Raw genomic sequence first — 22,128 nt, 5'->3', positions numbered from 1 at the left:
ATTTCCGTGTTTCGGATCAACGAACCTTCGGAATAACGAACCTTGGGAATAGCGAACCTTCGGAATAACGAACAGCACCCGTCCTATGTACAATCGCTTGGAAGTTGAAGGCCTGTAGCAAGAAGAAGTCTTGGTGCTGTGAAAAAGAGGTGTGAAGCTTTTGATAGCAACTCGCCCGGCTTTGGTCGAGCGTGGCCAGACGTGGCTGGTCAGTCGCTTGTGGTATGGTTTGGCCCTTTTGTTGTGTCTGCCCATACTAATCTTGTGAAGTTACCCCCCCCCCCCCCTTTTTTTTTTTCTTACTGTCCAGCATGATCTATGGTAACTGACCATTCATTCCCACACCCTCTCTGACTCCAGTCAGTCTGGGCTGGACAAGACGCTCTAGCCGTCCACACCAAACCACTCGCTCTGACTAATGGTCAGAGCTAGCTGTTGCGTGTCGAGGTCTGATCACCCTTATTACCCTGTTAGCTGCATTCACGGAGTCATCTCCAAAATATGCTGATCATGTGGCATGGCTATTTCAAGCTTCTTCTTCTTCTTCTTCTTTTAAATCTTACAATATACATGAAAAAAGACATACCATTTGATTATATAATCACTAATCTCCCTCCAAGGTAATGATGATTTTGATTTGAAAGTTACTTTTCCATGACAAGAAATCCTCGCCATAAATGATTTTGCACATTCCACTGTGCATGTATGTGTGGTGCAGAAAAGGGCATCTGACCCTGGAGTTATTTCTGAAGACCCTATCATCAAATTCTGGAAGAAGCACTTTTGTTTGTTTGTTGTTTGTTTATTTGTTGTCTAGTTTGTTTTGTTGTTATTGTTTTCAAGTTTTGCATTGCTGAACACAAGTGTCATTTCGTGCCTTGGTCAATACATAGGCATTATACATAATGTTGAATTAAAAAAAAAAAAATCAGTCTATCTAAGCTTTTTCCTGTTATCTGATCAAATTTCAGAATTCTCCAAAATTCATGTCTCCTCTTTGTTTGTATGTTTTCTGTGTACTTATCTAAACATAAGAAACCATTGTCTCACCCCACCCCAATCCAACTTTGATTTTACATCGTATATTAGTTTGGATTCATTTTATGTGGCCGATTGGAAATTGATCAAATGCCTATAGATAAGCAAGAAACGCTGTGATCACCAAATTGTAAGGCTCCTCCTGAAGGATGTGGTGGTAGGGAGTATAAGGCACCCTGTCTGAGGGTGAAACTACTGCTTGATGCAGGACTTGGACCAGGACTTGGACCAGGACTTGGACCAGGACTATGCTCCTGTCCCCTGACAGGAGCACTCTCTGGGAAATAGCAGTGGAGCCACTGGGTGATTTCAAGTTCGGTGCTAGAGCTATCTCAGCACTAGCACTGGTGATGAAACCGAACTTGAAATCACGTCGGTGTTGGGAGTTGACCTCAAAATTATGACGTATTTCCGGTTGCTGGTGCTGGGCTCGGTGTTGAATGTCGTCTGCTGAACCGAGCTCGGCTGTCTGTGTTAGCGATTTATGTGCTTTTTACTCCCATTGACTAACACTAGCCCCTAGGGATTATCATTTTCTTCATTTCAAGTTCGGTGCTGGTGTTAGCGTTGCCGTGCGAGACTCGCATTCACTTCCATAATAAGATGCATGTTTTATGTGCAAAGTCTATGCTAATGCAGTGGTCGCCCATGTAACGTACATGAACACTCTCGACATGGCTATATTATTAAATCTGGGCCTAGGAGCAAAATTAAGGTAACTGTGATTTCAAGAAGAGATGAAATTTGTGATATTTTAATAAGTCTTTTAATCAGTCTATGCATCAAATGTGATATCTTGAAAATTTTTTGAATTACTGCTCCCAAAAGGTAAACGGGACCTTAAAAGAGTTTACAAGACACAAGACCTTTCCAATGCAGTGTCTTTCTGATCAAGGGGTTGCTGGAAAACAAGGTGGGGTACGGACATCAGAGGAGGGATGAATGGAGGGGGTGGCAATAACAGTGACCATGGGTCTTCCAAGGAAGTAGGAATCTAGTCTGACAACATTCCGAAGAAATCTTAGTAACCCAAATTTTGGTGGGGTTGCATGTAAAATAAAAGAAGGTAAACAGACCCGCACATGAGAAAAACCAACATATTCAAAATTAGCATGGCAATACCTAATGATGTTGAAAGGCCATACCCTCTCACAGAGAGCATTCCAGATCATTTGGAATTCATAGCAAAGATTTTAACGTACACAGGTACACTGTACACTAACATTTCAAAGTTTACACTGTGCTAAACAAAAACAACCACACTTTTTGGCAAATATGAAGCTTGTCTGAGGCCTGCCTGATATGGCGAGGACGTATACAGGCAAAGCACGTTTTCATGGTAATTAACTTGTAGAGGTCAAGCAAATTTTTGCTGTAACATGCATTTCCTACTGACACCTGTCTGAGTATACTAAGGAGGACTAGTGTTCAATGGGTGAAAATGAATTGGGCACTCTGGGTGGATGTGGGAGTGAATAGGTAAGCTTGTTCTTAGGTCCTTGCACGGAGCTACAAACGAACTATGGTCCTTGGAAAAAAAAAAAAACATCCATAAATTGTATCAGGCCTGTTGTGCTGTTGCGAGTTAGTACACAAATCAAGCTGTAAGACAATCACTTCAGATGTCGTATTGCATGTTTTTAGTTGACATTCTTACTGGAGATGACATCAGAAAAAGCAGAAAACTTGCAGAGGTTATTATGTCTCCCTCCCCCCCCCCCCCCCCGCACCCCCCAGCACCCCCCCCCCCCCCCATGCTCATATATACAAATTCATGCTTCTACCCTTGCAAGGTTACTGATTGCCCCGAGTAACTTTACGGCATTAACCATTCCAAACCACCCACCTGGGAAGACCTTTTGGATGACTGCACAAAAACCAAAAGTGAATTAGAGGTCATGACGAATGCAAGTAAATTGGAGAAAATTATAAGAGAGATGACGCTTTTCCAGTTCCCTCCCTCCATCACAAGTTACGTTCAGACGGCAGGCCCTAACCTCGAGGTTAGGAAACCTCGAGGTTTAGCTCTTGCCCCCTAACTACGACGTGTGTCCACACGACGAATCTTAACCTCGAGGTTACGAAACCTCGAGGTAAAGCTTCTGCCCCCCGTAACTACGAGTGGGTCCCACTCGATGTTAAAACCACAAAACCGGAAGTTTCAGCCCACACTGCTAACAAGACGTCTATTTATTCTTTAGTCCAACCCTGTCGGACTCGCTTACTGGTACTCTTGTTCTCTGTCATGGTATGCAGAGATAGCACTGCACTGATGACTTTATGCCTTTATGCCTTTCTGAAGATATTCGTCGAAAACATTTTTTCAGCGTCAGAGAAGAATATAGAATACAGTAGCGAGTTCGACGTGTTCAGTTTCAGAGATCAAGCGCATGGGAAGAAAAGATGATGATGTTGTTGTGTCGTGCGTCATAGGTTTTTCACGTGTAATGTATTTGTGGTGTACGTTTGGGAGGTTGACCCAGAAGCAGAGGGAAATTGTGGGGGCTGGAGTTTACGGCGAGGTCACTCTTAACTTCGAGTTCGTTGTTTTTTGTGTCCACACGGTGCGGGGACCCCCCGCGGCTCGTGGTTAGAGCGCTAACCATAAGATTTCTCACGGCTCGAAACATCGAGCAAACCTTGAGGTTTGCTAACTACGAGTGCGTCTTCACGGTCCCTAACTACAAGCTCTAACCTCGAAGTTTCCTAACTTCGAGGTTAAGGGCTCCCGTCTGAACGTAACTACAGACGGGACTGTTTGAAGTATAGAATTACCAAATGCTGTTTTCCATGTACTGCGTACCTCCATTGAGGTGGTGCTAATGTATGTACCTCCATTGAGATGATGCTAATGTATGGTATCAAAAGTAAATTTCATAGAAGAGGGATTTGGGATTTTGCTGGGGGGGGGGGTTTCTGCACTTAAATGACTGTAATGTGATCAGTGGATAAGGCTGCGGTGAACAAAATGTCTGTCTCACAATGCTAGGGTAATAATAAAAAAGAAATCGCAAGAACAACAGTGTCTATATTGAAGAGGCTGCATGTGGGACGATAAGATCCCATATATCATTATTCACTATCGTTCAGCACCTACAAAAGATCCTTCCCACCTGATAGACAATTGCTGTAAAGCACCAATTGATCTGGAATTATGGCGCATAATGAAGTAAATAGCCATTTGACGGTTATTCTGATACGGCCATTGTCAAACTCTCAGTTTCACCATGCTTGTTTCACATACATTAGTGATGTCCTATTAAAAAAAAAAAAAATTAAATGGTTGTGTTCATATGCAATGTACATAGGCCATGGCTTAGATTTCACTGTGACTTTTTACATGTATGTCCTCGATATCTTATAAAACAAATAATGAATGGATGTACATCCAGTGAAAAACAGCACCCCGTATTCAAGATCAATTGAATAGGACATTTATTTCACCTCTTTACCATTCATACTTACACATAGTACATTATTGTTCACTAACAGGCTAGAAAGTGTTCTCAAATTTGAGAACTTGGTTCCTGGGGCCATGGAGGGGGCACCAGGTTCCTCTCAAACGGGGGACATTTCCTGCCACAAATGATCTTGGCTTAGGGAATGTCCTGATCGCTAATGAGGTTAAATGCCTATGCCAAGACTTGTCATGCACTTGCCCCCTCCCCATTAATTCAATTAAGCAAAGCCATTTAACTTGTTTTTTTGTTTATCTCTATACACTCTGGAAAATCAGCCACGAGTGTCTTCAGATGCCAAGCGAGAATTTCACCTGTGTCTCCAAGAATTTTGGTGTAGCAGTGCTATTTCAAAGACTGCTACAGTACCAATTCCTTACTCGCCTCCCCCCCCCCCCCACAATAGTGCAAGTTCAAATGTCAGATAAGAATAGTCTTGACTCAAGACTGACAGAAGATAATGGATGTATGTATACACATTGGGAAGTTACCTGCACCATAGCACCTACATGTTTTTACCAAAAAAAAAAAAAAAAAAAGTGACATTAGTGTCATGCTGGCTCTCTGTTTTAAACCTTTGCCCCAGAGATACATGTACATTTACATTATGGAAGACCTGACACTCATGAGCATTGGGCCAAACAATGATGAAATGATGAAAGGAAATTGAAATAAAGCTGATGTTGCTCTTGTGCATTTTGAGTGCATCTCTCTTCGCCCTTCTCCTTTTAATCTGCGCAGAAACTACGAGCGCTACTTCCTGCATGCCCAGAGAGTCCGACGCCTCATCGCCAACGACTTTCAGGAGGCCTTCAGCGATCAGGGAGTGGACGTCATCCTCACTCCGACGACGATCTCGGACAGTCCGACGTTTGCCGAGTTCTCCTCCGTGGACAGCCGTGCGCAGACCGAGAAACAAGATGTCTTCACGACGCCGGTGAATTTGGCAGGTGAGAGAGTGAGCACTCGACGGTCATTAGTCGCAGTCATGCTGGCAAAAGATCGTGAAGCTTAAGAACACAAAGTCTTTGTGATATTTGGTCGTCTGTCCACAACAGCAGCGAAACTTCTCAAATCATTAAAGGACAAGTTCACCTTCATATACATTTGGATTGAGTGAAGGCAACAATATTAGTAGAACACATCAGTGAAAGTTTGGGGGAAATCGGACGATCCGTTCAAAAGTTGTGAATTTTTAAAGTATCTGCACAGTCACTGCTGGATGAGAAGTCTACTACAGTGTATGATGTCACATGCATACAACGATATAAGGAAAATGAAAAGAGAATTTCACAAAACTTTACTTTTTGAATAAAGTGCACATTTCTTTGACTTGTCACTGATGTATGTTATGGGTAATATCATTCCTCTGCCTTCTGAAAGAGAGAAATCGAGTGTTCTTTTGTTTTGCGAGAAAAGTGAAAATATGTTGAATTTTCTTTATTCTTTCTTTATATGGTTGTACACATGTGACTCCACAAGCTATAGTAGTCTTCTCATCCACCCGTTACTGAGCAGAAACTTCAAAAATTCATAACTTTTGAATGGATTGTTCGATTTTCCTCAAACTGATGTGTTCTACTAATATAGCTGCATTCTCTCATCCAACATGTCTATGAAGGTGAACTTGTCCTCTAAGATCTCAAAATTTTGGCCACTGGTGCACGTGTGCAAGAAAGAAGAAAGAGCCCGCCGTCTGACAGCTTGTGGTTGTGACATAACGACGCAAACCTGTACATCACCATACTCTTTGCAGACTCTGCCTGCAAATAGGTGGTGGACTGGTCACATGACAGCAGAGACTCCACCCCTAAGCACCTTCTGAGCTGGAGATTCTCCCACCTGAAACCCCTAGCAAACTGGAGACTCCAACTTGACGGGCGCAAAGGGCCCATCACAAGCACAAAGTTCCTTGCGCCTGGGGTCCAGGGCCCGCTTAAGGGCCTTGGAAGCTGTAAGGTTCTAGATGCTCTCTCGTGCTATCTCAGGCTTACCATAGACATAGATCTAGTTATTTTTCAACATACAATGACACTATTTAGTAAGAGATCATTTCAAGCGGGAGATACAGAGCCAGGGCGGGAGAAATCAGATCTCAAGCGGGAGAACGGGAGATTTTGCAAAAATGGGCTTTCGGCGGGAGATCTCCCGTCGAAAGCGGGAGACCAGCTGGAGTCTCTGTGACAGACTTCGCAAAGTTTTAGTTGCTAGTGCTCACACTGCCCAAAGATCGAGAAGATAGGCGGGGCTTTGTGAAATGTCGCTGATTTGAGAGGGAAGTTTCGCAGGAAGTTCACACTAGCAAAATTTCGAGATCTTAAAGACCACAAATGCAGACACTCTTGTCTACATTTTGGGAACCTGATATACCGGGATCCCATAAGGATTGGGGTAATGTTATTCAGCCAGATATGCCGAGACATGGATCAGGTAACATTTCCTTTTTCACACAATGTCAAAAGTGAGTCCTCCATCGTTAGTCAAGATTGCTGGACTTCTGCCTAAATATATAATAAAAGCCTGAGAAAGCACAAGCGTCCAAATATCAACCACTGTCAAATCGCTCTAGTTCCCTCCCCCTCCCACCCCCCCCCCCCCCATGACGTAATGTTCAGGAAAGTTCAGAAAAGTGTGATCCTCTTACCAGAAGTGAATACAAAACATGATAGTTTTATGAGTTTCAAATATTTACAATGTAAAGATAATTACACTGAAGATAAACAATGAAAGTGAGAACTTGGTGATTATTGTGGTTTGATATACACATACATGTAATTAAGATGTGCATGATTGGCACGTGGACAAAATTTGAGTCTTCTCTTTGATTTTTTGTTTCTCTCCTACTTCCTCGATTCCAGTATAGAATGATGCTTTATCAGTATGCATTTATAACCTGCTCAAAATTTAATGTGCCATTAAAATGGAAAGCAAGCCTATATGTTTCAGTTGGCTCGAGTGTGAGTAAAATTGGGCAGACAGCATACATGTACATGTACATGTAAGACAATAAAGGGGCCCTGAAGCCCAAATCAGCCTAATTTTCATGTTGAGGCCATTTTATGTGATGTTATATGCTGATTTTGCATTTATGACTACTTTTTGATGATTCTGATGAATGAAAGTGCTATTTTGAGAGAAGATACAGCTCTGGGAACGCCCCCTGAAATTCTGTCAAAACACTCGAACGGGACGTAGGTCCTCATGATGTCATCTCAAGAACGATGCGAGTTCGAGCAGACGCTACTCAACTCTATTGGCACGAAAGTGTATATAGATTCTATTAGCTTTTGTCGTTCGTCTACAGCAGATAACACAACTAGTTTTCTTTGACTAACCCTTTCCCCGGAAACATGAGCGATTCATTGGATAGTAGCATGGAAGAGAGGGTTGACTTTTCAAGTTCAGATTCTGAACATGCAGAATTTTTTAACCAAATTCCTGCTGTTTTGCCTAGTCCATGTGCAGATAAAAAAAAATCAGACCATACAGGTTTGAGCCTAAACTTGAAGTTGAAGGTGCCGCTGTGGCCGCAGCTGCAGTCGGAGGTGAAGGCGAGGTACGCATGCATGAGTATGAAGACGCTGTTGCTCAGTTTGATGATGGAGAAGACATTGAGAGATGGCTTGGTAACAGAGATTGGTAAATCAAGCTGTTGATTTTCATTTTACTGAAATTCTACTGGTTTCTGTAGCAAAACTGTAGTTCCCTAGCTACCAATTTGCCCCTTACCCGTACTTTCGCGGGTTCGACGTGCATATTTAGTATGTCACCCCGATTGGCCCGGGGAGCGCAATCTTTGTGTGCCATGTTGCAAACCTCCTGTGTGCTACATTATTCTGAGACTGCAATGTAGTCATGCTGTGGGAAAAATATTCTGTTTTTCAAACCTATGTAACTTCGTGTTGTGTTAGTTACCCTCGACATGTAATGAGCGAAGTTGGAGAGAAAATCCCAAGTTTGCTTTGATGTGAATTGAATGAAAAATCTATGATTTCTTTTCTTTGGAATTACCAGTAGCTCCATTATTGTAGAGGCATGATTTTTGCACACGAAACAGCAACAGAAACCTGGCATTTACTCACAAAGCCAGTAGGAAACACCGCTTGATAGTCAGTCACCACATAATATGCAAGCTACATGTGACAGGAATAGAATCTAAAGAAACTATTCCATTGCAGTGTGGAAATTCGCAATTTATCGATTGGTCTGAGCGGGCTTGTGCATTTGAGCAGAATATGTGAACTTGGCACGTCTTCGACTGAGTCAGGCGTGGGAACGTGGCACATGTTATATATCACCAGTGTATTATAATGGGGTTGAGGGGAGAATTGCAAGTATTGGCCGGGCAAGATGCCGGGTGCATGATAATTTTGGCAAACTTGTCATATATTGCAAACCATGCCTGGAAAGGCAGGTGCAGCATCGGGTTTCAGCCTTCTGATGCGTTTGATATCAAATAGGGTGTGCAGCCCCACTTTGAAGGCATCCTCTGGGAAGTGGGCGCTGCACACCAAGCTTGAGCTGCTGGGCCCATCCCAATCGGCCCTCGTCAGCTTTACTCTTGCAGTCCAAATTTTCCGTAAATTTGGATCTTTGGGAAAGGAGTGAAGACTCACCCAATCCTTTGCCGTGTTACTACACCCTGCAACGATGCATTGTCTAGGCATGGTTTACAAGGTGCAGCTAAGATCTCCAAAAACAATATTTTTCTTGCCATGAAATGTTTGACAACCCAACGTCTTGCGAGCAATCAACACATGACAACAGTGGGGTACACGTACGGATACGGCCGCGTATACGCGGTATGGGTGCCTTGAACATTAGCTAAAAATAGTCGGCTTTCATCTGCTACGAAATCTTCGTTCTTGAGATGACGTGTTCAGTCACGTGACTCATGTTTGCCGAATATTTATTTTCTTTAGGGGCGGGGCTTATGAACTTCGAAATGTGCAATACCAGGGTGGCAAAAGTGGTTTCTCTCTCACCCAGGTGCTTGCTACAAGCAATTGGTGAAAGAATATCAAAGAATAAACACATCTTAGCCCTCTCAGAGCTCAAATTTGTGGATTTCGGGGACCCTTTGATTAAGTTTCATTGAATTTGGTTGTAAAAATGCCATATTCCATGAGACCAGTTTCTAAATTGAATATGGCACCGGACAGTAGATATTTCCAGTATTTTGTGAGAACAAATTGGTTGGGGGGGGGGGGTAACAATTTTATCTTTTAGTGTATAGATGTAGGTCTACACATTGTACATGAGTTTTTTCTAACGTATTTAATCTCATTTTGGTAAATTTTTGGTCAAAACATATTAATTATTATTTGTGAAACTTTGGTCTACTCAAGTCCAGTTGTGCTTTCATGTCTGTCTTTCATAAATGCTGCAGTTCCGCACGCTAAATTAGTATGTTTGAATAGTTCCAACGCATGGAGCTTTGATGCGCAAATATCAAAACAATGCAAAACATGGAATACCAGATACAGGGCAATGACATCATTTATGACATTCAGGAAATATTAGTGGATGATTGACCAATAAGATGACAGAAATCACGAAAGCTAAAAGATAAGAGTTTTTCTCATTGACTTCTTTTAAAGACACACAGGCCTAGGGAAGATTTTGGATGGAACTTTCTGTTGGGCTAAGGCCCCCCCCCCCCCTTAGCCCCACCGTTGGTACGGGACTAAGCAAAAATTTGCAAGTGTAAAAAGCCCTTTAGTGCATGCCACACTTTTCTCATAAGGAAGAAAGTGTGGCGTATTCTTGTTTACGAATTTTATCGTATTCAGCCACATTAGATTCAAGGGTGTATTCTCCAGGGCATTTTTTTTTTTTCATCGCTCAGCATTACCTATTGTTGGCAACGCTGCAATGTAGGAGTCAAGTGTTTTGGAGAAATTTCCATCTCTGATTAATGGCTATGTATGCTTGCCATACCATATTTCATGTGTTCACTTGAGTTTGTGTGTGTACTTGTGCATCTAAACGTAGACCAATAGTCAGATTTGAATCAGGGTTTTTCAATCAGAGTGTGACAGCATGCACACCTTTGTCCACTCTGCACCGCGTGCCTCAGAATATGACCATCAGTGCACATGCAGAACAGGTTGTAGATGAACAGAAAGATAGAAAGACAGACACACAGACAGATGAAGCTACAGACAGACAGACAGACAGACAGTGAGTGGAGGTGTTTGGAAGACTTGGCATCACATCGCCTCACAGTGACTGATCCTGAGTCAACGCGCCCCCACAATTCATTCAATCCTTTCCCCGGGATGATCGTGGGGATCCGCTATTTTCCACCCCCCCTCCCCTCCCCCCACATCTCGCCCCATCCTCTACCCCTCGGATCCCCCCCTCGCCCTTGTTCCTTTGCCCCTCCCCCATGACATGCGCTTGGATAAAACCAACAGAAATTGAATTGGCTCGACAGAAGAGGAAATTGAGGAAGAGAGCACCTGATATCAAATGTGCCCCTTAATAACATCAGCAAGACTCAACCGTGTATAGCTCTCTCTTGCCATTATGTCATGGCAATGCAGTTTCACAGCCATAAATCTACCGAGCTATATGTACAATGTATCTTTCTGTGCCTGGGATTATAGATGTGTACTTTGAACCCCCTCCTCTCCTCCCCCCCCCCCCCCCACCCCTCTTCACTGCCATATGGAATGTGCTCCATAAAAGTGTCAGCCATGTCCGTGCAAAGACGTTTTGCTGGTACATTTGATTAGAGCATGTGGCAGTTTAGTTTCATTTTTCTCTTTTTTGGTCAGCGTGATTCAAAGAGTGGTGCATTTGAGTCATCCACCAGTGAGAGAAAAGTGGAGTGTGGGTTGCAAAATAGAAAAAAAAGGATATCATCCTGAATGACAGGCCTCTTCACAATAAGTGGTGATTTTCAGCTCTTGCAAGAGTACTGTCGGCGACAGTTTCACAATGTAAACGCAGAGAGGGATGCATTAGTGATAGAACATAACACAATAGTTTAATACGTACAGAAAGCAGTGTTGTAATAATTTCCTTCATTATCATTATAATTGCCATTTAGATACACTATACATGATTCAACTATACTGCAGCGCTCACACAGTATGCATAAATAAAAAGAGATAAAATATCATTACAACTGAGGAGAAAGATAAACTTTCAGAATTTTCTTTAAAATGTGCATTGAACTTATGCAGATTGTGATGAAAGTGAGGAGTTTGTTCCACTCCTTGGTTGCTGTTGTATCACCCCTAAATGTAATATCAACGCTAAATGTAATATCGACCCTAAATGTAATACACCTTAACCCTAGATGTAATAACAACCCTAAATGTAATACATTTTAACGCTAAATGTAATAATCGAGTCAACCCTAAATGTAATACATTTTAACCCTAAATGTAATAACCGGAGACAACCCTAAATGTAATACTTGTCAACCCTAAATGTAATATCGACCCTAAATGTAATACATCTTAACCCTAAATGTAATATCGACCCTAAATGTAATACACCTCAACCCTAAATGTAATAACAACCCTAAATGTAATACATTTCAACCCTAAATGTAATATCGACCCTAAATGTAATACACCTCAACCCTAAATGTAATAACAACCCAAAATGTAATACATTTCAACCCTAAATGTAATATCGACCCTAAATGTAATACATCTTAACGCTAAATGTAATACCGACCCTAAATGTAATACATCTTAACGCTAAATGTAATAACAATCCTAAATGTATACATTTTAACTCTAAATGTAATAACAATCCTTAATGTAATTCATGTCAACCCTATCAAATATAATATATTCAATGCTTAATGTAATTACGACCTTAAATGTATACATCTGATTATAGAGAGGGTAAGCAACGCAGAATATCGGGCAAAATGTCAGGGGGTATACAAAAGAGATATGACGCAACTTTCTCTCGCACTCTTAAAATAATGATAATAGTTGGTTAGACTTGTTTTTGTTGTTTACCCAGGTAAAAATCACACAGTCTTATTAAATCTATCGTTTGCTGCAAAGTTAATCAGGTTCATGTGACATAGTTCTTAAATCTATTAGCTTTATCATGCTATCACATAAACATTTTGTATTCCAATCTTTATTTAGTGTTCATTATTGCTTAGAGTTTTGTTGAAAAAGGAAAAAAATGAGCAAAAGTTAAGTCAGTTTGCCTTACTCATACATTAATATAAAATTATCACAGGAAAGTCAATATATAAATGGTGCCTCAAAGATGATAAAAAAGACATCTATTTCTTTTTGCTTTACTGGCATTTTTAAATTTATTTCGTGTACCCTCCCCAAGACCAATTATTGTCCCAGTGTCGTGTAAGTATAGTCGTGATTACCAGGAGTCGTGAACAGAATGTCATGAGGCTAATATTTCGGACAGTGATTTGCTACCATGTCAATGTGTGACAGATATTTCGTCATTGAAAACATTACATAGATAATGATGGTTCGTCAAAAAATTTGCGAAATCTTTCTAAATCTTTCTAATTTCTAATTTTCTCAATCTACTCGCTTTATATCCCGTTTCATCAGTAGGTATATGTTTTGTTTTGTTTTGTTTTTTTGCAATATTATTCATATTCAGAATTTCCTTGCAAAGAATTTTTGCCCATTTTTTTCTTTTTCATCAAAACTTTGAACAAACATGAACACTGAATGAAGATTGGAATACAAAATGTTTATGTGATTGTATGATAAAGGTATAGATTAAAAAGAAAAACTATGTCGAATGTACCTAATTAACTTTGCAGCAAACAAAGGAATTAATAAGACTGTGTGATCTTTACTTGAGTAAACAACAAAAACAAATCTAAGCAGCTATTGCTGCTCTTTCAAGAGTGCTAAAAAAAGTTGCGTCATATCCCCTTCATATACCCCCTGACCTTTTGCCCGATATTCTGCGTTTGTTACACTCTCTATAATTTTACATTTAGGGTGGTAATTACATTAAGCGTCAAGATGTATCACATTTAGAGTTGACATGAATTACATTTAGGATTGTTATTACATTTAGCGTTAAAATGTATTACATTTAGGGTCGTTATTACATTTAGCGTTAAGATGTATTACATTTAGGGTCGATATTACATTTAGCGTTAAGATGTATTACATTTAGGGTCGATATTACATTTAGGGTTGCAATGTATTACATTTAGGGTTGTTGTTACATTTAGGGTTAAGGTGTATTACATTTAGGGTCGATATTACATTTAGGGTTAAGATGTATTACATTTAGGGTCGATATTACATTTAGGGTTAAAAAGTATTACATTTAGGGTCGATATTACATTTAGGGTTGACATGTATTACATTTAGGGTTGTCTCCGGTTATTACATTTAGGGTTAAAATGTATTACATTTAGGGTTGACTCGATTATTACACTTAGCGTTAAAATGTATTACATTTAGGGTTGTTATTACATTTAGGGTTAAGGTGTATTACATTTAGGGTTGATATTACATTTAGCGTTGATATTACATTTAGGGGTGATACAGCTGTTACCATACAAAGTAGGATCCCCAGTTTTATTACCTGTTCAAGGACAGGAAAGATGAAAAAGGCAGGTACTAGAACATAGATTACTTCTGGGAGAAATATACAACTTGAGACAATTGTTTAGGTATCTTGGTTCTTGGTTGTGAAAGGTTTTATAAACCAGCTATTAGGAACTTAAATTTAACCCTTTCCTTGAAAGGTAATGTTTACCTTTGGGAGAAGTGATTTTAAAATGTTTGAGTAATCACATTTGATGCATATGTGTTGGTCAGTTGTATCACAAAACATCCTACCGTATGAAAATTTTGCAATAAAGCATAATTTATACGGAGATATCACTATTGTTCTCATTAAACCATAACTGTAGATGATCAAGTCTTTAAACAATTTTATTTCAACTATTGTTTCACGTTTTGTACATTTTACAATACTTAAAATTGTTTATACTGAGTTAATTTTTTACACCGGTTGTTTCTATCCCTAACTCACATTTCAGAACTGTTTTGAAGCACCGAAGCTGGGTTTTTGTTTCATCTGCAAAGGGTAGACAATACCTTTAAAGGGATCATATAGTTTTGGTTGAGACCTAATTTCAGATTTCTAACATTTTTGGTGAGATAATGAGAAACCTTTTATGAAATATGAAAGAGCATGTAATTCTGTGAGGAATTCAACATTCATTTGATGAAAATTGGTTTTGAAATGGCTGAGATATCCAAAAAAAGAACGATTCTAATAAAGTGTGGGACCCACACTTTATTACGATCACTTTGTTTTACTTTGTTTTTGGATGTTTCAGTCATTCCAAACCCAATTTTCATCAGATAAACTTTGAATTCCTCTTAAAATGTTATGTTCTGTACTACATCATAAGTGTTTTCTTGGTATCTCGCAAAAAGTTAAAAGCCCAATTCTCATCTCCACCAATACTGTACCATCCCTTTCAACTAAGAGCCAGTGAAGAGTCTTCTAGAAAAATTGTCTTGAGTTCATAATATAACCAAGATCAGTTTCACTCTGAAGTGGACTCAAATTTCAAGAGGAGATGGGGAATGCAAGGTTGGATCATTTGGGAGATGAAAAGCAGGGTGTTCAGATGCAAAAAAAAAAAAACAAACAAACAGACAATTATACTAGAATGGTATAGCTATACCAAAACAGTATAGCTGTACAATGAATCTATATGTCTGAATGCCGACTAAATGACACAGCACATAACGAAACGACGGTCAGAGCATCGTTTCGAAGTAGAACTTGATAACGAATCATGGTATGGTGACCATAGAACGGTATGATTGGGCGGGGCTTGGGGAAGCGCGCATGCAAGGTGACCCTGTACCTGTCACTCATGACCATAACAGCATGCGCAGTGAGAAACTGCACATCTACACGATGTCTTCCAGAACGAGCGAGATTACCGTCCAAACCGTCTGTTGGCTATATGATGATTCTTTTTATATGTCATTTCTTCATGGAGTTTTGCTACAAACTGGCTTGCATCTGAACAGGGGGAAGGTCATCTGGTGAAAGTTGATCCATGATCCATGCTAAGAGGCTTCCTGACAAAAGTGTGTGCGACCCATTTCTAGGAACCTACATCATGTTTGCAACGAAATCAAGTCATCTTTGATGGATTGATGTTTTGAATGCATCAACAGTAATTACCGTATTTCTTTGTTTTACATCAATGTAGTCTGCATGTCGGGAAGATTTTTTTTTCTTTCAAATCACAAATTGTCACTCCATCAGTAGATTTGTTACCATTTTTTGTGACATGTGCGAGGAAATATGAAAATAAAAGTCGGTGAATAACCTTTTGTTAGCATTCAGTGTGATTCAGTGTTTTGGTTTTCAGTACTTTTGACGCTTTCAAAGTCTACAAATACATGTATTTTTATATAAAATAGGTTTTGTTGATTTTGAAGACTATTACAATTCTCTTTTTATGGGGTTGAGGGGATAGGGGGAATCTAATCATTATCTTTTGTGTGCGGACGCATATTCCCCAGCATTCTTTTACTGCATGTTAATTAACTTCAAAACATTTTTTTTTTTCCAATCAACTGCAATTGTTCGGTAAAACTCTGTCTTATTTGCCATTACTATGGTAGTTTTAGAAAAGGAACAAATGTAATGGTATTTGAAAGAGTTTGTGGGACTGCACAGCCAATGGGGCAAGCGTTGTGCTAGCAGTCCACGGCATGCCTTATACTTTCACATACAGTCACTTCAGAAGATCAAGAATAACATGACAAAATGGCTGATCTTATCAGTCATAGTTTTGCCTTTCCATCCTTACTTGTGCTGCCAATTTTAGTCACCTTGTACTGCCAATTTTAGTCACCTTGTGTTCAGGCTTCTCATAAGGTGTGATTCTCACTTCTCTTCCCCCCCCCCACCCCCACCCCCTGCCCGCCCGCCCCCCCCATCCCCATCCCCATCCCCTTCTTCGTGCCACCCCCCCCCCCCACTTTGCATCAACAGGTGAATAAAGTCATCAGCTTGCGTTGCCCATGGTAACACAGAACAGCGAAAGACTAGGCCTCATGAAAAACCAAAGATGCCATGAAGAGGGGGGGGGGGGGGAGGGATGAAGGGTATACAGTGGAGCCTTTCTAAACCTGTACTGATGGTTAATAGTTTGCTTTGACAGTAGAGGGGGTAGGGGGGGGAGGGAGGGGAGTGTTATTTGTGGCTAATTAGTCAGGCGGAAGTAGGGATCGCAGAGCAGAGCATATCTACTTATCGAAGGTCATCACGTATGGGAGGTTGCAAGGGACTTCACACTTCGCGGTAAAGCCACACTGACTTCTCTTAACTTTATATCCACACTTCTGCATTAAGAAGAAGAAGACTGTGTGGGAAAATCAAGGGCCGGCATTCAGAAGTCAGGTCTAGCTTAACACCTTGTCTTCCTTGGACACATAATGTGGAGCTGAAGTGAGCACTGGGAACAACTCCAGTCTGAATGTAGTCGAGATGAACTTTGCTTTGGGTAAAGTCAGGGTTAGAAAGATGTCTGAGCTTATGCTGACAGAATTCTAAAGCATAGCCAGGCTTTACATTTCAGTCAGTACGAAATATCAAAACTGAACAAGATTTTTTTTTTTTTCTATTTGTTCCGCTGCCCCCTAAGAGAGCCAGAGGCACTATGTTTTCGAGTTGTACATTCATCCATTTGTCTGTTCGTCTGTACCACATCCTGTTATTTTTATTTCGCAGGGGAGAAAAAAAAAGCAGATTTCTTAATGCTTGGCTGGGTGTGCTTCATGAGGTGTAGACTTGCTAATTAGATTTTTAGATGAAATATGTTCAGGTCATGGGTCAAAGATCACTGAACTTTGGCTGAAAATGACATTTTTCTGCTCTTTTATACCTTGCATACAATTCACAGAGAAGTGGAAAACATGTTATTATGTTATGTTTAGTGTAAAGGACAAAATATAGCCACAAACATTAAGTAACCTTTTGGCAATCATGAAAATCATGTGTACCAATACTGCATGTAGGAGTATTCAACAATAACTTACAATTTACTGCTGGACAATGCTTCATTAAGTTCACCAACATGGCTGATCTCAGGCCATACCTCAAAACCAGAAACATTACGTTGTTCATGTCATGAATCTTTTGCAAACTGGGGCTGATGGCCATTTTCGCAAATTGCCTACCATGAAAAAAATTGTGAATATAATACATGTGTAAACAAAAAACTTTTGTGAGCACATTTCACTTCTGCGAATTTTTGCACCTTGCAAAATTTGTGAAAGTTTCGTGCACGCGTAAATTTCTGGTTTTATAGTAGGCCCTTGATAGAATATGCTGTCATTGACATTTGTGCTCGTTGATCTCTGTCACAAGTTTATTAAGACTTCCTTTGTCGTCGAAAAGTGCTGTACAAATCTGTCCGTAGTGAATGAATGAATGAGTGCAAACAGGTACGCCTTCGTCGTGAGCATGCTGAACCTGTTGGTGATGCTTAAAGGGTGTGCCAGTTTGTATTAACGCGAAGACTCGTGTATCTAGCATTGCACAGTGCGTGGATGACTAAAGTCTGACCTCTTTTAACCGAGACAGCTGGTTGATCAGAACAGAGTCACAATTCGTTGTCCCTACAAGGCAGTACATAGGTTTAAATATTGTATATTGTATACAATATATACATAGGGCCCAGAGGGCTCAACACCAACCTTTTTCTTTGATGGCCCGTTTGGACCACTAAAGTCTTCTACATTTGCACTGTTGTTGGCCCAAAATAAAAGAAGACATAAAACTAAATTTTGTATCTTTGTTTGCCTGATCGGGCCATCAAAAAATAACCTTTTTGGAGGTTTGATGAACCGACATCAATTTTCAGTGGCCCTAGGGCCGCCAGGCCACTGCTGATGTGAAATCTGATCTGTACTATGCGTGTGATGTGAAAAATGTGTAGTGTTAGGTGACTGTACGTTTTGGAGGCATGAATGAAACATAGATTGAGAGTCGTTAGCACTAGCACCTGTAGAACTCTTGGCAGAGGACGTGGCTGTGAGCAGTCCGGCAGGGCTCATCTTGATGCATCAGAGTGTGAAGACACGTGTTATTTAAGGGGAAGGGGCGCATGCGCTCCCTCTTTAATTTTGTAAAGGCGCCCCCCTCCTTATGAAATTCCCGGATCCACCCCTGACGTTCACACGTCCAACTCAGTTGATGGCGTGCCAACTTGGCATATCCTGCTCAAGCGCACATTTGAAGCAAATGATAATTACCAAATATCATGACAGTGAATTGAAAATGTTTCTTTCGATTCCATCCTGTCACATGTAGCTTGCATCGTATGTGGTGATTGACTATCAAGCAATATTCCCTACTGGATTTGCTAGTAAATTCTAAAGTTTCTGTCACTGTTTTGTGTGCAGAAATCATGGTTCTCCAATAATGTAGCTACACTGGTCATTTGGGGAAAAAAAAGCAATCATAGATTTGTCACGCAATTTTTTTGGATTTTGGATTTATTTATTAAATACTCCATAAAAACCATACAAACAAACAGAGAAAATACGCTACATATAAGTACAAATACATTACATTTAAATTCATGTCGTCAAATTTGTATAAAATGACTGATATGACTGCTACAGATACAAAATATAAACGTCAACATAAGAAATCATGAAGCATTAGGAACTTGACAGGAAGGCGGTGCCTTATATGAAGCCAAGTCCTTTAACATGTACCAAACGAATACATTTACCAAACGAATACATTTACATCTAAGCAAAGCTTGGCAGTTTCTCTACAACTTCACTCATTACATGTCCATAGTAACAAGAATCTGTGAACGTTACATATGTTTGAAAAACAATGTGTTTTCCCAAAGTATGACTGCGTTGCTGTCTCATAATAATGTGGCACACAGGGGGATTGCACCGTGGCACATAAAGAGTTAATAGGGGAATTTAGTAGAGCAGTTAAGCCCTCAAAATCATGAGAATTGTGCAAAATTTGACTAAAGCCTGAAACTTTCACTAGTGTTAGTACATACCCGGTACCATAATATTCATCTTAAGATCGGGAGGTAAGTCTGATTTGACCTCTGATGACCTCCAAAGGTCAATGAACTTTAAATATCAGAATATTGATGTTTGGATGCATTTGTGAATGATAGGCCTAGATCTTGGTTACGCTGCAGTAAATATGCATTTGTACTACAAATCTTCCGTTTCCACAGGGCATTGACAGGTTTCTACCTTTGACCTCTGATGACCTTTAGAGGTCAATGACCTCAAAATACCATAATATTGATCTGTGATGTTATTAGTTAATGATAAACATGGTTAAGATGTGCAAAACAAGCATATCTGTTTTACAATGAAATTGTCTTCATATTCCAAAGAGCAAAGACAGGTTTCTACCTCTGACCTCTGGTGACCTTTAGAGGTTTTTATGACTTCAAAATATCATAATATTGATCTGTGGTATCATTAGTTAATGAAAAACATGGTTAAGATGTACAAAACAAGCATATCTGTTTTACAATGAAATTGTCTTCACATTCCAAAGAGCACAGACAGGGCTCTACCTTTGACCTCTGGCGATCTTTAGAGGATGTACAAAACAAACATATCTGTATTACATTGTAGCCCAGATGGCTATTAGCACATAACATAAAGAATAGAATAGAATAGAATAGGATAGAGAGTAAGTCTATTCATTCATTTAAAAAAGCAGTAAAGAAAATGTTGATTTCACAGTACCAGTGATACCTTCTGTATAGAAACACTTAATGACTCATTCTTTGTTCATTGTTGTATCTATTATGTTTCTTTCTCTCCGAGTCTCTGCACGTGCGGATGCACCTGCAGTATACTGTCCTCCTCTGATCCACTGGGATTCATTCCTTCTCTGTTGTTCATTATTCATGTTATGTCGGGCAAATCATGGTTAACTATAACGTCATGCCCTGAAAGGGCACGTAGAAATTTATGATGTGTACATAGATGATTGCTTTTTGTCTTCTTCTCTTTTTCTCTCTTTCTCATTCAATGTAACTTTTACAAGACAAAAGCAACACTTGTTATGTGAATACATCACTGTAATTAATTAGTATAAATACAGTATGTGCATGTATGTATGTGTCTAAGTATAGAGGTATGTCGAGTTGATCTGGCGAGACTAGTATCCGGAGGTTTTTATCATCTCCTCCCCTTCCTTTCTTCTCTCTCTCTCTCTCTCTCTCCCTCTCCCTAACCCTTATTCCACGAGCATCATGTTGGACCCTCTTGTTTTTCTTCACTATAATGTTATTTGTTATCGGTTGCCAAACAGTCAAGCGTTGTGCTTATTATTGGCAATCGTTCTGTATGCAAATTATTAACACGTTACTCATGTAATTATACTACAGATGTATTGCATAATTGATGAAAATGATGAAAATTGTATAAAGTATACTACCGGTATTTTGTACTTTGTTGATGAAATTGCAGAAAGTTGATGTATTTGAAAAAAAATGGCATACAGAGAATAAATAAATCAAATCAAATCAAAAATCAAATCAAAAAAAGAAAACAGAACACTGCATTCGTTTTCCTAGTCACCCTGTGACGTCAATATGCTCAGTATTTTCCCCTTCTTGGAGTTTATGAAATCGTTTACCTTCCTTCCAGCTATTTTTTTGTCGAAACTCCCTCTCCCAAGAAAAGTCTATGGTCATAGGAATTTATAAGTTAGACATTGGCTACTTTCCCCGCTAGTGGTCAGTTCCAATGGCTCTCCATCCCCAAAGTCCCTCACCAAATTATGGGAAATAACATGATGGCGTGTTTTTACCCTCTGATCCCCAAACATATAAATGATCTTCTGAGCTGGAAGGTCGCCCTCCTGCCAGAATTCATCCCTCTAAAGGGCTTTTTAGTACACTCTGGCTTGTGCCGAAAGGGTGGGTTGGGTGGTGGCGCGTCGCGTTAATGGGAACACCACCCTTCGTCCAAAGCCCCCCCCCCCCCCCCCCCCCCGGTTTTGCCGAAAGGGTGCGTTGGGAGCGTTGGGTCGCGTCACGTTGACTGGAACCCCACCCTTCCTCCAAAGACCCCCCCCCCCGGTTTTGCCGAAAGGGTGCGTTGGTACTTTTTCTCATGTAGTATTAAAGGGATGGCTAGTAACCGATCAGTGGGAATCAATGGGAATGCTGAGGAATGATTGTTCCAATCCTTGTGGGATTCATTCTAGAGTACATTATATATCTGCTGTTGTGTGAAAATTATTTGCTTCAGAACGGTCTCATATTCAAGTAATGTGCAGATTAATGCCCGTCACTGACCAGGGACGCTTACCTGGAAACATTAAACTGCACATTACTTGAATATGAGACCATTCTGAAGCAAATAATTTTCACACAAGAATAGATATATAATGTACTCTTAAATGAATCCCACAAGGATTGGAACAATCACCCTTCAGCATTCCCACTGATTCCCACTGATCAGTTACTAGCCATCCCCTTTAAACGAGTTTTGAATTTATATTTAACCTTCAAACAACCATTTCAAAGAGGCTATCGTCCAGATTGGTTTACACTCTATTACCACTTTGTCTACAGCCAGTTGGTCTAATAGACTGTTTAATAACA

At 40.1% G+C, this 22,128-nt stretch overlaps 1 protein-coding gene across 2 annotated transcripts in view; it reads left to right on the top strand.

Moving 5' to 3' along the window:
- The window catches only part of LOC140242768 (glutamyl-tRNA(Gln) amidotransferase subunit A, mitochondrial-like), a 75,706-nt gene that overhangs the window by 34,512 nt on the left and 19,066 nt on the right, over positions 1-22,128 (top strand). For both annotated transcript variants that reach the window (XM_072322526.1, XM_072322527.1), the window contains exon 10: positions 5,238-5,446. In XM_072322526.1, coding sequence (XP_072178627.1) covers positions 5,238-5,446 — 209 coding nt within the window. The remainder of the gene's footprint in view (positions 1-5,237; positions 5,447-22,128) is intronic.

Source organism: Diadema setosum, chromosome 19, assembly GCF_964275005.1.
Source record: "Diadema setosum chromosome 19, eeDiaSeto1, whole genome shotgun sequence".
Lineage (NCBI taxonomy): Eukaryota > Metazoa > Echinodermata > Echinoidea > Diadematoida > Diadematidae > Diadema > Diadema setosum.
Note: the sequence above shows the minus strand (reverse complement) of the source record. Positions and strands in the feature narration are given on the sequence as shown.